The sequence below is a fragment of the Canis lupus genome, chromosome 5, assembly GCF_011100685.1.
Source record: "Canis lupus familiaris isolate Mischka breed German Shepherd chromosome 5, alternate assembly UU_Cfam_GSD_1.0, whole genome shotgun sequence".
Classification (NCBI taxonomy): domain Eukaryota; kingdom Metazoa; phylum Chordata; class Mammalia; order Carnivora; family Canidae; genus Canis; species Canis lupus.
Genome location: NC_049226.1, coordinates 76829608 through 76845538, shown reverse-complemented (window position 1 = coordinate 76845538; position 15931 = coordinate 76829608). Strand labels below are relative to the sequence as shown.

Genomic DNA, 15931 nt, shown 5'->3' with positions numbered 1-15931 from the left:
TGCATAGACCCTCAGCCTGGCCCTCTGACTCTCCCTGTGGATCCTGTGACCAGGGCTTGTGCTTTTTTGTTTTTGGGGGCTGTTTTTAGATTGAGGTGAAATTTGCATAAGACGAAGGTAACCCATTGGCTGGCACTGGGTACATTCATAGTGTTGTGGGAGCACCGCCTCTAAGTTCCAAAACGTTACTTATTCCAAAATATAACCCAGACCCATCGAGCAGTTACTCTCCATTCTCCTGCCGCCTCTGGCAATCCCCAATAATATGTGCTCAGTTTCTCTGGATTTCCCTATTTTGAGTATTCCATATGGATGGAATCAGACAATGTGTGACCTTTTGTGACAAGCTTCTTTCACTTAACGTTTTCAAGGTTCATCCAACATGTAGCATGTATCAGTTCTTCAATTTTTTAAAAAGATTTTTATTTATTTATTCATGAGAGACATAGAGAGAGGAGCAGAGACACAAGCAGAGGGAGAAGCAGGCTCCCTGCGGGGAGTCCCATGTGGGACTCGATCCCAGGACCCCAGGAATCATGACCTGAGCCAAAGGCAGATGCTCAACCACTGAGCCACCAGGTACCTCTATTCATTTTTTTTAATAGCTGAGTAATATTCTACAGAGCGTACACACCATGATTTGTTCGTCTTCTCATCCACTGGTGGGTGTTTGGGTGGTTTCCACCTTTTTGCTGTTGGGAATAACTCTGCTGGGATCTTTGTGTATAAGGATTTGAGTACTTGTTTTCAGTTCTCTTGGGTACATACCTAGGAGTGGAACTGCTGGGTCAGATGGTAGCTGTGCTGAACTTTTTGAGGACTCACCCAACTGTTCACTCCAGCAATATATGAGGGTTCCAGCTGGTCCAAGTCTCAACAACATTGTTATGGTTTGGGTTTATTACTGTTTTTTTTAAAGATTTTATTTATTTATTTGGCAGAGAGACAGAGAGAGCACAAGCAGGGGGAGGGGCAGAGGGAGAGAGAGAAGGAGACTCCCTGCTGAGCAGGGAGCCCAATGTGGGGCTCAATCCCAGGACCCTGGGATCATGACTTGAGCCGAAAGCAGACACTTAACTGACTGAACCACCCAGGTGCCTCTATTGTCTGTTTTTTTTTTTTTTATAACAGCTGTCCTCATGGGTGTGAAGTGGTGTCTCATTGTGGATTTGATGTGGATTTCCTAATGACGAGTGATGTCATGCTTTTTGGCCATTTGCATAGCTTCTTTAGAGAATTGTCTACTTATATCTTTTGCTCATTTTTAAATCACTGTCTTTTTGATAGCTTCCTTTTCTGCCATGATGAGTCAGAGCTGTTTCTATGTTTCTATTGGTTGCAACCATAATAAAATTGGTGGCTGCTATGCTTGGCCCTGTCCCATCCATGGTCCCAGGCCACACTCCCACCTCCAGCCAGCAAAGCAACTCCACATTCACACATCACAGTGTACAAATGGGTTGGGGCTGCTTTCTGGGCCCTAATGAGGGCAACTCCCAGTCTTCACCTGCCCACACACAGGTGGGCAATCCCCACTGTAGGGAGAGGTGGGAGACGGAGTCATGACATACCCCTGTTCAGATAACCACAAAGGAAGCAGGAACATGTAGGAGCAGGCATAGTGAATACAGGGAGAGGGTGCAAGTGGAAGCACAAAGCTGACAGAGGCAGTGGTGAGAAGAGCTGGAGCAGGAAGTTAGGGATGCAAATAAAGCTTCTAAATCTGTGTGTCATTCAGGGGCTCAGGCCAGAAAACTTCCAGAGGGTGGCCCAGGTCATGTGGGTGAACAGGGATGGGACTGGGGTGCATAGCGAGCCTCAGGCCCCCTCTGGTCTTCCCAGGATCGTCCTGGATCGGCTGAGTTCCCCTTCAAAACAAGTGGTCACAAATCCAGCTGATTGATAATTTAATCCTTTGTGGGGTGCACCCTGGGCAGTGAGACATCTCCATCCGCCCCAGAGGGTCGGGCACACACAGAAGAGAGTGGTCTCTTCTGACTGCTGGCCCTGGCTCCTGTCTGGGTGCCTGACACCCATCTTCCCAATCAGGAGCTGCCTGAGGGGCCCCAGCTGCCCTCCCCCTATAGCAGACACCCTCTGGGCCTGGCTGGTACCCCCGGCCTCACTTCCTGTGGGGGCTGAGACCTCTGTGCACATTGGGCTTGCAGTCCTGGCCTGGCCCCTGGTCCAGACAGGTGGGCAGATGGGCAAGCAGGACTGCATATCCAGGTGCTGGCAGGGGAGAGGCACGGCCGGGTCTCAGGGCCCCGGGTCCCACCGGGAAAGGTGCTCCTCAGCTGGAAAGGAAGCCAAACAGAGAGAGGGTCAGTGGCGGCTCAGGTGATCCTAGGATAGGGACCTTTCTGCAGTTGGTCCTGATGGTTATGTTCCCACGTGGAGCCCCAGACCTTTCCAGCAGAGGCTGCTGGGGGCCAGTTCTGTTCACCTCTGTTCCCGGCCATAGTTCACTGGGCTCTAGGGAATCAGGGAACACAGTGAACCCAACAGGTCCCTAAGTAGTAGCGTTAGTGACAGGAGGAAAGGGACCTTGGAGAAATCCCCAGCCTGGCTGTATTCCAGCCCTGCCGCCACGTGGACACGCTATGTGAAGCTGGGCTTGGGTCTCCTCCCTGGGCCTCAGGGGCCCCCAGGCACAACAGAGCCCTGAGCAGGACTCCCCCGCGGCCCTGCGTGCTCAGACACATTCCAGGTCTGGGAGCTGGATGCCTAGGACCTGGAGCGGGCCAGCAGGACCTCAGGGGACAGTGGCCAGAAGAGGGGAGCTGTGAGAGGGCCCTCACCGAACTGGCAGATGTAACGGTTTCGGGTTTTACAGCGCTGGTCATTCCAGTTGAAGGCGGCTGACGCCTGTAGCTCCACGCAGTTGCCAAACCTGCCAGGCCGAGATGTTGGGTGCTCAGCGTGGAGGAATGAACTTAGGAGTCTGGGAGAGGCTTCCATCTTCCCCTCCGGCGGGCCCTCTGTGTCTAAGAGCCCCACCCCACATTCGAGGCTGCTGGGCTCCAGACCCATGCCCAGGCTCCCGTGCTTGGTCCTCAGGCCTCTGTAGCTCTTCTCAGGAAAGCCGGGGGCGGGGGGCTCTCAGCACACCCCCCTTCTCAGCACTCCACCTACCCGGTGCCTGGACTCAGCTATGCCAGCGGGGGTGGGGTGGGGCCGTATTTGGAGCAGACAGGCCCATGCCCTTCCTCCAAGCAGAGGAAGGTGCGCCTGGGAGCCGGGGAAGGCCGAGGTCCTCTCACTGCTAGGGCAGGGGCCTGGCTGCCAGCGACCAGCTTGAGGGATCGTGGGCCAGATTTCTGGAGCCCTTGGTGGCCACACAGCCTGACTTCCTCCACCCCTGCCTCTCCTGCCCTGGGCCTTCCTGGTCTTTGAAGACCAGGGTATAGGACCACATAACCAGAAGGCTGGTGGGAGGATTGCTAAAGACCGCCAGGATCGGTGTGCTGAATAGGCAGAGAGCATGGTGAGTGAAGGGGTGGATGGATACCAGAGGGATGGAGGGACAGCTGAGGGGACAATGGATGAAGCCTCTGGAGCTCCCTCCCAGCTGGCACCCGGGCACCAGGGAAGGCCAGGCCCTCAGGGGGCTCAGCCAGGCGACAGGCTGGGGGTAGGTTCTTCAGTGGTGTCTGAAGCCTCCACAAATGGGCCCAGGTGAGAGTGAGCCCAGGCAGGGAGGGCCCCCCAGACTCACCCCTGGTTGTCAGGCTGCCCAAAGGCAAAACTGGTGAAGGACTGGTGCTCCCCGGTGGTCCAGCGGAATGAATCCTTGGTGGTCTTGTAGGTGAGCCCTGGGCCACAACAGCTGAGTTGGCCCCCCAGCCCGGGGGCCCCACACGGAGCCCAGGCTCCTGACAGGAGCACCCTTGCCTTGGAGCCTGCTGCCTAATGCCCTTTCTGCTGCCCGCCCTTAACCCTCTTCCCTGCTCTTCTGGCCCCCAGTGCTTGCCTCTCCCTCCCTTCCGTGTTCTCCCCGGGGAAGGAGGCTGCCAGCCCCATTCTGGGCCCCCAGCCCTCACCATCCCCTGACTGTCTGCTGGTGGGTTTTCAGAACCCAGATTCCTGCCTCCCCCCAACCAACCAGGCACTCACCGATCCAGAAGTTTCTGGTCTCAAAGTCGTTGTCCGTCACCTCGTTGGTGGTCTCCAGGCGGCCGAGGTAGAAGGCAAGGATGTCCTGCACCTTCTGGCTCTCAATCTGGGCTAGCACCCCGCCCTTTTCCTGTAACCCCCACTCCAGGTTGCACTGGCAGCGCCCCAGAGCTCAGGCCAGCCCTTCCTGCCCATCCCGCCACCCCGCCGTGGCCCGGGGCATCTTCCCCCCATCCCACAGCCTCCTGCTTCTTAGATTAGGGGCCCCCTCCCTCTTCCCCGCCTGCATCTCCTCTCTCTGGGCACGGGGGCCCACACCGGCAGGGCCCTGCCCTTGGGAGGCTTTTGCTGCATCTGTTCGGTGTCCTAAATACATTTGAATTGGTTGCCAACATTAACACTCGGGTGATGCCACTGAAAATCTGAATTTCTGATTTTCTTGAAAAATCCCAAGTTCTGGCCTCCCTGAACTGGGACACTTGTATGGTAGCTAGAGCTGAATCAGGACGGCTCCTTAGTTGGGGGTCGAGTAGTGCCTCACCCCTGGGTCCCTTGGCTTATTAAGTGACCTCCTGGCTTCCACAGGCCTCTGATCCTGCTTTATGCTAACCACCAGAGTCAGGTCAGGAGAAATCGAAGGCCCTCCATTAAGACCCTCACTTGAGCCCCTGGGGATCCCTGGGAAGGCAGGGGTCAACCGTCACCTGGCATTTCATCTTGGCTCCATAGTAGGTGTCTGCCTCCGAAGACACCATGAAGCAGTCTCCATCGATCCTCAGGTCACAAGTGTGGAAGGGAAAGTGCACCTTGGCTGGGAACAGGGGAGCCTGACTGTGTGTGGGGGGACCTCAGACTCCTTACGCCTTCATCCTGCCCGTGAGCTGAGCTCTGGAAGCCCCTTCCTCTGACCACCCTCCCCGAGCTCGAGAGTCATGTGCCGGGGAATGTGTAACAACTAACAACCAGCTTGCTCTCTCTTGGGAAAAAGAAAAAGTTCCCAGCATTTCCAGCTTCCGTGATGTAAGTACCCCGCCACCGTCAATTTCAAGCTCCCAGGGTGACGTCACTGACCAGGGAGTGGGGGACAGAAGCCCAGAGTGGGTTCCTGCGAGCTGGTCTGAGCCGGACCCGGCGCCCTGCTGGGAGGGGGGGGGCGGTTCCCAGGGGTGGCCTGGCTCATGGGGGGACCTTGGGGCAGGACTCACTGGCACACCGGGCTCCCCCATAGCCGACAGCGCAGACGCAGGAACACTCCTCCTCCCGGAACCGGCCGTGCACGCACTGCCCGCTGCACCGCACTGCCGGGCGGGTGGGGTCGGAGCTCAGCCCGCAGCCCGGGCCGTGCTGCCCCTCGGGCGCCTCAGGGTGTGGGGAAAGGCCAGCGGGACCAGACACCCCTCAGGGACGGAACCCCTCAGGGCTTCCGGCTGCTGCCGCACGGAGTGTCTGGTTCAGTCTCCATTGTAGAGAGAAGCAGGCTGGCCTTGGGGGTCACCTGCCATGGTCACAGAGCTGGGAGGGGGCAGTGGGACCAGAGCCCACTCCTAGATGCTGCTGACGTCCTCCTCCCGCCAGCTCTGGTTCCGCTTGGCCTCCCCACGGCTCAGGGCCCGCAGGCCGCGGCGCTCTCCCTGCGAGGGCCCGGTCGGTACCCACACGCTCCCTCAGGACTCTCCAAACGCTCCGGGCCTCCGGGCGAGCGCAACACGACCCCTGGCCACGCCGCGCAAGAGCGTGGCCCTCCTCGCCCCCTGAGGCCGCCTGCCTGGGCCCGGGCCCAGACGCCACTCACTGGGTGCCCCCACCCCGCCCCGGGGCAGCGGTGACCTGGAGCTCCAGGTGCCCCTCACCTTGGCAGTATCTGCCTGTGTAGCCGGGGGGACAGTGGCAGTGGCAGGTGCTGATGTTGAGATGTCCGTGGTTCCGGCAGCTCATGCGACATGGGTTCCTGGGGACCTCTGGTCAGACGGGGATGGACGCTGAGAAGGGGCCTCCCTCAGGCGGGCCAGGCCGATGCCCCCCCAAGATGCTGCCGCCCTCCACGAGGATCAGCACTTGGGGTCCCAGCCGGAGGCGGGCGGGGGGCGCTTACCACACAGCCCTCCTACGTGGTCCCAGGCTTTGAAGCAGCCGGAGGCGCGGGCCGTGCAGAGCGAACACCAGGAGCCCTTCCTATAGGGGACGATGGGCTTCCCGTTTGCCTCCCAGTTGCCTCTGTGAGAGCAAGCACCAGAGGGCTGCTAGGGCCCGGCCTTCGGCTCCTTCTGGCCCATGCGGGGAGTTAGGGAGCTGGGGGACACAGCGGGACATCCTAGGAAAGGACAGATCGCCTCCAAATAATACTAAGACTCGGTTCTTCCACTGGGCAAAGCAGAATGGTGCTGCCAAGGAAGGGCGTTGGAGGAGAAGCCACATTCTGCTTGGCCGGAATCTGGGGGGCTCCCCCTTCCTCACTCCCTTTCCTCCTTCCCTCTCCCCATGACGGTATGGACCAAGGGGTAAAGGCCTTTGAGTGGGTGGCTGAGTGTTCCCCTGGGTGGAGGCACCCCCACCCTCCAGCCCAGCGGTGGGTGGCAGAGTAGCTGCCATGGTGGGGGCTTACCCGGGAGAGTAGGCACAGACAAAGGCTTCCATCTCTGCCTGGGCCCCAGAGCACCGATGGCGCCCGCAGCCCAGCTGGCTCGAGGTGGCCCACACAAGCTGCAGGAGATGCAATGGCTCAGAAACCCTGTCACGGGCCACCCCCACTCCCAGTCTGGGAGCCAACAACATTGATGATGCTTGCCTGGAGAGGAGAGACACAGCTTCTGCCCCAAATTAAGCAGACAGACCTCCCTGAGGGCCTCAGGAGCAGCAGCTGTGCTGGGCAGAGCTATGAGGACAGGTGGGACTAGCCTAGGGAGGTTTTCTGGGTGGGGACAGTGGAGAGGTTCGGATCAGCAGATACCCCAAGAAAGGAGAGAATTGTGGGTGGTTGGAGGGTGGCAAAGAAAGTCCTGGACCTCAAAGGCCTTGCGACAGATGGCACACATGGCTACAACCCTTCCCCCTCCCTACAGCCCACTCTTAAATGTGCCTTTGCAGTTCATTGCATCAAGAGGAGGACTGTCTTTTCCAGGCTTGAATCTGGCTGGCCCTGTGGCTCGCATTGGCCAACAGAATGCAGCAGAAGTGATATCGAGCTGGGGGTGCCTGGGTGGTTCAGTTGGTTAATCGTCTGATTCTTGCTTTTGGCTCACATCATGATCTCAGGGTTGTGAGATCGAACCCTGGGTCAGGCTCCAAGCTCAGCGTGGAGTCTGCTTGGGATTCTCAGTCTCTCCCTCTCCCTCTGTCCCCCCACCCACCCCCGCCCGCTCTCTCTCTTTCAAATAAATAAATAAGATAAAGTCTTTTTTTAAAAAAAGGGCTATTGAGCTGGTTTTGAATCTAGGTCTCAGGAGACCCTGCAGGCAGGGATGAATTAGCTGAGGCCACTCCAGACAGCCAGCTCTCAGCCAACACAGCAGCTGACTGCACTTGCTCGTGGGCCTGCAAAGACCAGAAGAACCTCCTCACCGTGCCCAACCCAGTTGCCAACCTACCGAAGCATAGGATGCTAAACTTTGGGGTAGTATGTCATGCAGCAAAAGCTATCAGGTACAGGTCTCTGATAGTACTCAAAACTTAGTTTAAAATCTTAAAATCAGTTACAGCTTGGAAACAGCACCAATAGTCGATACATGGGAGTAGTTAAGCAAACTCCCTGTAGCACTCAAAATGACAACTATGAAGTAGGGAGACACGGACACATGTACCCAATAATTAGAGAACATACATTCTTTTTAAGAATGCATGAAACTTTTGCAAACATTGACCCTTTACTAAACCACAAAGCAAGATTCAACAAAGACCAAAGGAACAATAGCCCATGGGCTGCATTCTCTAAATTCAATGCAATAAAATTTCAAATAACTTAGAAGTAAGGAAAGGTTGGGGCACCTGGGTGGCTCAGTTGGGTAAGTGACTCTTTTTCTTAAAGATTTGATTTATTTCTCTGAGAGAGGCAGAGACACAGGCAGACAGAAAAGCAGGTTCCCTGCAGAGAGCCCAATGCAGGACTTAATCCCCAGACCCCGGGATCACGCCCTGAGCCAAAGACAGACGCTCAACCACTGAGCTACCCAGGCATCCCTGGTGTCTGACTCTTGATTTTGGCTCAGGTTGTGATCTTGGCATTGTGAGATTGAGCCCCATATTGGCACACGCACACACACACTCTCTCTCTCAAATAAATACATTTTTTTAAAAGAAAAGAATAATAGGAGAGGAGAGGAAAAGGATATCGATGAAACAAGATGAGCCATGAGACCATGAGTTGATAGTCAGAGATGGATGATGGGTGATATTATTCTGCCTGCTTTGTATATGTTTGAAATTTTCTATAATAAAATATTTAAAATTTGTGACCAGCAAGATCTAGTCTCTTTGTAGCAGCTTTGTCTGCACATCTAAAAATTATTAATGTATTGCATCACTTTAATAGTTAAGGAAAAACCATATGATTATTTCAATAGATGTAGAAAAAACATTTGATAAACCACAAGACCTGTTCATGCTTTTAAAAATTCTTAACAAAAATAAATAAATAAATAAAAATTCTTAACAAGGGCACCTAGCTGGCTCAGTCATAGAGTGTAAGTCTCTTGCTCTTGGAGTCATGAGTTTGAGCCTCAAGTTGGGTGTAGAGATTACTTAAAAACAAAACCTAAATAAATAACCCCTAACAAACTTAGACTAGAAAGAAATGTCTGTAAGCCGAGAGAGGCAATATTTTTAAAAGTTCCTATGAGAGAATTGGGAGCCAAGCATAGGCTACACAGTTTTGAACAATAATAATAGTATGGAGAATTTTTGTTTCAAGGCTTTTTTTTATAAAGCCATAATAATTAAAACATGATTTAGGCAGGGATAAAAAAGGCAACAGAATAGAATCAAGAACTCAGCAATAGTCCAATGGGCAGATGTAGCTTGGTGTATAACTGAGGTAGCATGATGAGTCAGTTCAGGGAAGGATTTAATAATTAACCAAAGGTACCCATTTGTGCATGTATGTGTATATGTGTGTGTTTAAGATTTCATTCATTTATTTGAGAGAGAGAGAGCACAAGCAGGGGAAGCATCAGAAGGAGAGGGAGAAGCAGGCTCCCTGCTTGGTCTCAGGACCCGATCATGACCTGAGCTAAAGGCAGACACTTAACCAACTGAGCCACCCAGTCAGTGCCCATCTGGAAAGAGATCAAATTAAATAACTATATCACACCTTGCATGAAAAATTCTAGGTGGCTTAATGATGCCAATATGAAAAAGGAAAAATTTAAATTTGGAAGAAAATCTATTTCTGATGTCAGAGTAGAAAAGGATTCTTACTTCCTTCTTTTTAGGTGGGGGAGGGGCAGAGAGAGAGAGAGATAGAAAGAATCCTAAGCAGGTGTGGGGCTGGATCTCACAACCTTGAGATCATGACTTGAGCTGAAATCAAGAGTCAGACACTTAACCAAATATGCTACCCAAGGGCTCCTAGAAAATTCTTTTTTTTTTAAGATTTTATTTGTTTATTCATGAGAGACACAGAGAGAGAGTGGCAGAGACATAGGCTGAGGGAGAATCAGGTTCTCTGAAGGGAGCCTAATGCAGAACTCCATCCTAGGAGGATCGTGATCTGAGCCAAAGGCAGACGGCTCAACCACTGAGCCACCCAGGTGCCCCAGAAATGATTTCTTAAACATAATACTACAAACAAATGGACTATATACATTTAAAAAAATTGAGAAAATGGTTTAATTAACATTAAGATCTTCTAAAAGATTTCTCTTTTAAAAAATATAACATAAACAAGGAAAAATTACAAGCTATATGCTAGGAAAATATTTTTATCAATATGACCAAAAAAAAGTAGAAAGAATATAGAAAGGATGCTTAAAAATTAGTAAGAAAAAGATGTACCATGTTATAAAAATGGGCAGGGGGTATGAACAGATAATTAACAGATTAGGAAATATGCTCAATTTCAAGTTAAGTGCAAATTAAAAATCAAGTAAGGATGCATTCCACAGCCTGGAGTAGGCCAAAATCCAGAAGCCTGGCAATACTGAGGAGGTGAGAACTGACCCATGGGTGGGTATACAGTTGGAACAGTTACTTTGGCAATAGTTCGTGAACTCCTAGAGCTGCCTGCTACGACCCAGCCGTTTGCCTTCCAAGTGCATCCTAGAGAAACACTGGACACATATGCACAAGAGGACCTGAGCTAGTAGAAATAACTCAGCTGCCTCTACATTGCAGTTTATTCATAGTGAATCACCCCTGTGTATCTGAATCCAGGGAAGTAAATCTTAGAGACATGGTCTGGGTGGTACATGAGACACACCAAGAGAGCAATCATATAGGATTTAATAACATATGACCCACTTGCAAAAAGAGTAAAGGTATCAAAACACTTAGACATGTAGTAAAGGTAGTAAAACATGCTTTGGCTTCGGTCTGTGTTTTTCAGCGCTGTGCCCTAGCACCTCAACAATGATAGGTATATAGAATAAACCAGAGGAAATGTCCTTGGGAGGGATCCACCTGGACTTCAGAAAGGTCGTCTCTGGGGAGGGACAGAGGAGAGGGCAGGAGTAGGGCTTTAGTTTTGTCCAGTTGTTTTTCTTAGAGGATGAGAAACAAATATAGTTAAACATTTACTAAATCTAGGGAGTGGGTAAAGAGAGTCCATTATTTGATTTATGTTTGAAATAGTTCATATTTAGGGGCACCTGGGTGCTCAGTTGGTTAAGCATCTGCCTTTGGCTCAGGTCATGATCCTGGGGTTTGGGGATAGAGCCCACATTGGGGTCCCTGCTCAGTAGGGAGCCTGCTTCTCCTTCTGCCCCTCCCCCTGCTTCTGCTCTCTCTCTCTCTCTCTCTCTCTCACTTGCTCTGACAAATAAATAAAATCTTTTTTTTAAGGATTGTATTTATTTATTCACGAAAGACAGAGAGAGAGACAGAGGGAGAAGCAGGCTCCATGCGGGGAACCCGATGTGGGACTTGATCTCAGGTCTCCAGGATCACGCCCTGGGCCAAAGGCAGGCGCCAAACCCCTGAGCCACCAAGGGATCCCCTAAAATCTTTTTTTAAAGATCTTATTTATTCATGAGGGGCAGAGAGAGAGAGAGGCAGAGACACAGGCAGAGGGAGAAGCAGGCTCCATGCAGGGAGCCCCACGTGGGACTCCATCCCGGGTCTCCAGGATCAGGCCCTGGGCTGAAGGTGGCGCTAAACCGCTGAGCCACCCGGGCTGCCTCTAAAATCTTTTTTTTAAAGAAATAGTTCATATTTAAAGCTGAAAAAAGGAAAACTATACAAATCAGAGGGAAAACAACCACCAATTTTTAAGACAAATTGTAGCCCTTCTGAGCTGACCCCAGTGGCCCAGGGTCTTGGAGCCAGTGCCACAGCCTCACCTGAGTGTAGTGGGTGCAGGTGGCATTGTGGGCACACTCGGCTGCTGAGTGGCTGTACCACTGCCCCTCTGCAAACCACAGGCCCACCACGTAGATGAAAGACGCCGAACCCATGGGCAGCAGCTGCACGTTCCAGCCTACTTGCTGGGTGGCTCGAGGTGCTGATGCAGGGCTTTGGGTTGGGGCACCACAGAGGGCTGCCCTGGCCTGAGCCCATCGGGCCAGGCTCTCGCTCCAGTCCTGGGGGCAGGACAAAACAGAGATGTCAGCAGAGACCTTTGGGCCAGGTCTTAGGGATCCAACTCCCCCCTCACCAAGGTGTGGGTTCATGCAGAGAGCACTGGACAGGGAGTCTTGTTTCCTCCACTTCTCCAGGGGCCAGGGAAGGTCAGACTGGACCTGCAAGGGGCTCTCCAAGAGGTGTTGGTAAAAGCACCAGCGATATCTGGACACCTGACCCAGAGCTTGGCTCTACTTGGGACTGAGAGCTTTGTCCTCCTGACCCCCGTGTGGGTGCCCTTTGGCCCTGCTTAGGCTCCAGCCCGAGAGGGGTGGGCGTACCTGAGGGAGCCATCCAGCCTGGGTGAGGGGATGGGCTTCTGTGGTAGTGTTTCCTGTCTGGTAATGTGAGCCCTGGGCAGGGCCCAAGCCCTTCGGACTGCTGTTATGTTTGCCGTTAGGTAGGTACGACTGCCCTAGCCATTGTCAGAAAGGCTTGCTGGCTCCCCTTGGCCTGTCTCTGACGCAGAAGGCCTCAGCAGCCACGCTGCTTTTGTCCTGTTCCCTCCCCCGGCCTTGGAGTGTGTAGGGATGCCAACAGGGAAGCAGGACCAGAGAGGCTCCTGGCCTCAGGGCTTTGGTCCCAGCCAGCACGGTTCCCTGGATCGGCCCTAATCTTCCCTTCCCACCCACATACCAACAGATTTCCCCTTGAACCCCCACTGCCACCCAACGGTCCCCCCTCCTCTTAAATGAGGGGCTCAGCCATCAAGAAGTCTGGGGTCACCCCATCACCACACCCTGGGCCAGCCAAGCCACCTCATTCCAGCTGTGTGTCCCCTAATCTCCATGAGACTCAACATCCTCAGCTGTAAACCGGGGACTGTGAGATAAGGGTAACATTGTCCTGGGGAGTAAAAGGGTGGACAGTGCTGTGCTCAGGGCCGGACCCACAGTGGGCTGGCAGGGGGCTCATGTGATTTTGTCTCTGAGGAGGAGTGGAGCCGGAGCAGTGGGGAACGCCTGGGCGGCCCCTGCACCATCCTTAGAGGCCTAGCCTCCTTGGGGTAAAAACCCTAGAGGCCCGGAGAGGTGAGGGAGGCTGAGTGGTAGGGCTCCATTCTTATCTTTTATGAAACACTGTTTGTTTCTTTTTAAGATTCTATTTATTTATTCATGAGAGACACAGAGAGAGAGGCAGAGACACAGGCAGAGGGAGGAGCAGGCTCCATGCAGGGAGCCCGATGCGGGACTCGATCCCGGATCCCGGGATCACACCCTGGGCCGAAGGCAGACGCCCAACTGCTGAGCCACCCAGGCGGCCCAGAAATACTGTTTTCTAAGACGTTGGCCAAAGGGGCATGACAAGCATAGGAACTGCGGCCCGGATGGTCGGGAGCACCTCCAGGCCAGCCTGGAGCTGGGAGCAGGGGCATGGGCGGTGGCAGCCAGGACCTGGGCCTGACCAGAGGCAGAGAGCGGGAAAGGGGGAGAAGGACCCCTCCCGCCCGCGCGCCCCACCCCCACCTCCTGGGAACCTGACCCGGGAGCTCTCAAGGTCACCAGCCGGAGGAGTGTATGGGAGGCAGCCATGGGGAACCCTGTCCACCCCCACACCGTCCTGCCCTCCCTCCTGGGACCCGGGACAACACTGCCAACCCTGCAGGCCATTCAGGGTGGTGGGAAACCCTGCATGTCCTCCCCCGGCCCCAGGGAGTGAGCGGGGAGCCTGGAGGGCCCCCCCTAGCCGCGCAGACAGAGCACGGGAAGCGCTGGGTCCCGGTCACACGCGCCCTGGGCTTCTCCCTCGGCCTCCTGGCCCCCATCCTGCTGGGACCCCTTTGTGGAGTGCCTCTTTCCTGCAGGCTCCTTCCCTGTCTTCTGGTCTCCAGGGCAACGGGATGGGATGTGAGGAAAGGCCGAAGGACTGCCCTGCTGGGAAGCAGGCTGCGGAGCCCTAGCAACCAGGCCCGGTCCCCCCAGTGGGACGTCGGCGTCGGCGGGAGGGCGCCTGGCCCTGGCAAGGGTTGCCCCGGGCGCACCCACCGCCTTGGGGTACTCACCATTCTCTGCATGTTGGCTGCGGGGGGGTGCACCCGGCTGCGCAGGCGGTTGTGCAGGGAGAGGAGCAGGAACGTCTCCTTGCTGCTCAGGGCTGGGGTGGGAGACAAGGTCAGGCCCCCTGCACGGCAGGACACCCCCTGCCCCACCCCAGACCCGGGTGACCCTGGGTCGGGGATTCGCCACCGCAACTTAGAGGGCAGCCTTGCCCTTAGGAAACAAGAGCTGAAGTGGCCTGGGGGGATGGTGGGCCTCCTGGAGGGCTTGAGCAGAGGGCCCCCAAACAGAGCTGCAGGGCGGCGCGGAAGGCAGGTGTTCAGGGGCCCTTGAGCTGAGGCTGGGGTGACAGGTGCATGGAGGGCCAGCCCTGGGGCCCCCAGCTACAGACTCTGGGCTGGCATTCCTTCTTGACCCCCAAGCCCGGGCCCATTCCCATTCATTCTGCACCCTCCCACCCCCAAGCCCCGCTGCGTCCCAGCCTCCCTCAACCATCTTGGGTCCCTGGACGACCTGAGGGGGGCCCTTTAAACCACACCAGCCTGCCCAGAGCTCAAGCCTGGGAACTGGCTTCTAGCAGCCCCCTAGCACCCTCTGCAGAGCTCACAGCCGCTCCTCACTCAGGGACCCCTTACCTCCAGGTGTCGGAGCCTGTCCCTCCTGTAATGGGAGGAGTTGCACCTCCATCCAGGCCATGCCGAGGAGAGCCAGAAGCAAGGGCAGCCTGGCGGAGGGCTCTGGCCGCAGCATGGGCCTGTCGGGCGCTCCGGGTGTGGCCCGGCTCAGCCGTCCAGCCTGCTTCCCAGGCTAGATAGAGCTATTCACAATCTCAAGGAGTCAGGCTGGACTGGCAGACAAAAGGGGGAGGCTAGTGAGTAATTGGTTTATCCAAAAAGCCTCCTGTCAAACTGGCATGAAGAGACAGCCAGCTCCAATCCCAGGGCTCCCTCCCTCCTCCAACCGAGGGCCTGGCCAGCAGCCCTGCCCACGACAACCAACCGAGCAGTGTGCACTGACCCTGTGGCCCCTGCTAATCATTGCAGGATTATTAGAGCCCTCGGGGAGCCCTGGGAGACCCCGCTGATTGGCCCGCAGACATTCCAGGGCTGTGGATTAGCAAATGATGGCCGTGCCCTGCCTGGGACGGTGTCCTTCAGGCCGTTGGTAGCTCCAGTCCCAGGCCCAGGCCCAGGGCAGGCAGGCAGAAACTGGGCAAGACCCCAAGGGAGTTCTTCCCTTTCTTGGAAAGCTCGTCCCAACCCCCGGCCATGAATTAAACATAGGCGGATGGTAACCACATACCAGGCAGGTACCACTGGTGGGTGGGGGCACTGGGGTGTTGGGTTTGTAGAGGAACGGGCTAGGGCTGCACCTGTGGGAGGAAGAGTGCCTTAGGACTCTGGGCAGTGTCTGTCTGGGCAGTGTGGGGGTGCTGAGCCCCAGCCCCAGAGTACCCCTCAACCCCACATGTCTGCAGGTCAGGAGAGGGCAAGGCAAGCAGAGGAGAACACGTGATGCCCTTGGCTGACTGGAGTCCTGCTGGGAAGAAGTCAGGCTCTAGACTAACAGGCAGTGTAGCAGGAGGGCAGCAAATGTGCCACAATGCCAATGGCCTCCTGGCTGAGGCCTACACAATCCCACAAGAATAAATTGGAACAGATCTGCACCGTGGCCCACATTTCTTAGAAAAGACAAGGCTGTCCTGCAGGCCAGAGCCAAATGCCCCCACACCCCTCCGGGAAGATGAAAGCTTATTCACTCACCGCAAAGGACAGCCTTGGAAGCCAACTACTTCCTCCTTCTGGAGGTTGTGTGAGCCCTGACCTGCAGGCCAACACCCTCTCAGAGCCAGGTGTCAACTTCCAGGAAACTCTGCTGAGATACAAGTGGGCTTGGCTTCTTGGGGAGAAACACTGATGGAAAGTGGGTATCGTTATGGGGGTGGGGAGTGGGGGCGGGGGTTGGGGCAAGCAAGGAACCCCTAAGCTGGCCTGGGGTTGTATGTCCCCCTACATGATACCCAGGGCCTCAGGAGTTTCATCTCCCTCAAA

The 15931-nt window shown here is 54.9% G+C and overlaps 1 protein-coding gene across 2 annotated transcripts; it reads right to left on the bottom strand.

Moving 5' to 3' along the window:
- Positions 1-1073: 1073 nt before the first annotated feature.
- CLEC18C (C-type lectin domain family 18 member C) lies at positions 1074-14889 on the bottom strand. Of its 2 annotated transcripts, XM_038538338.1 has the most exons (12): positions 14516-14889; positions 13886-13977; positions 11604-11843; positions 6719-6816; positions 6209-6330; positions 5967-6074; positions 5322-5414; positions 4821-4927; positions 4117-4246; positions 3719-3815; positions 2802-2893; positions 1074-2297 (listed from the first exon to the last, which is right to left on the bottom strand). In XM_038538338.1, exons 1-12 carry the CDS (start codon positions 14628-14630, stop codon positions 2260-2262), a joined length of 1332 nt encoding a protein of 443 aa, XP_038394266.1. In that variant the 5' UTR covers positions 14631-14889; the 3' UTR covers positions 1074-2259. The 2 variants fall into 2 exon arrangements, with proteins under 2 accessions (XP_038394266.1, XP_038394267.1); XM_038538339.1 differs by lacking the exon at positions 5322-5414.
- Positions 14890-15931: the final 1042 nt, after the last annotated feature.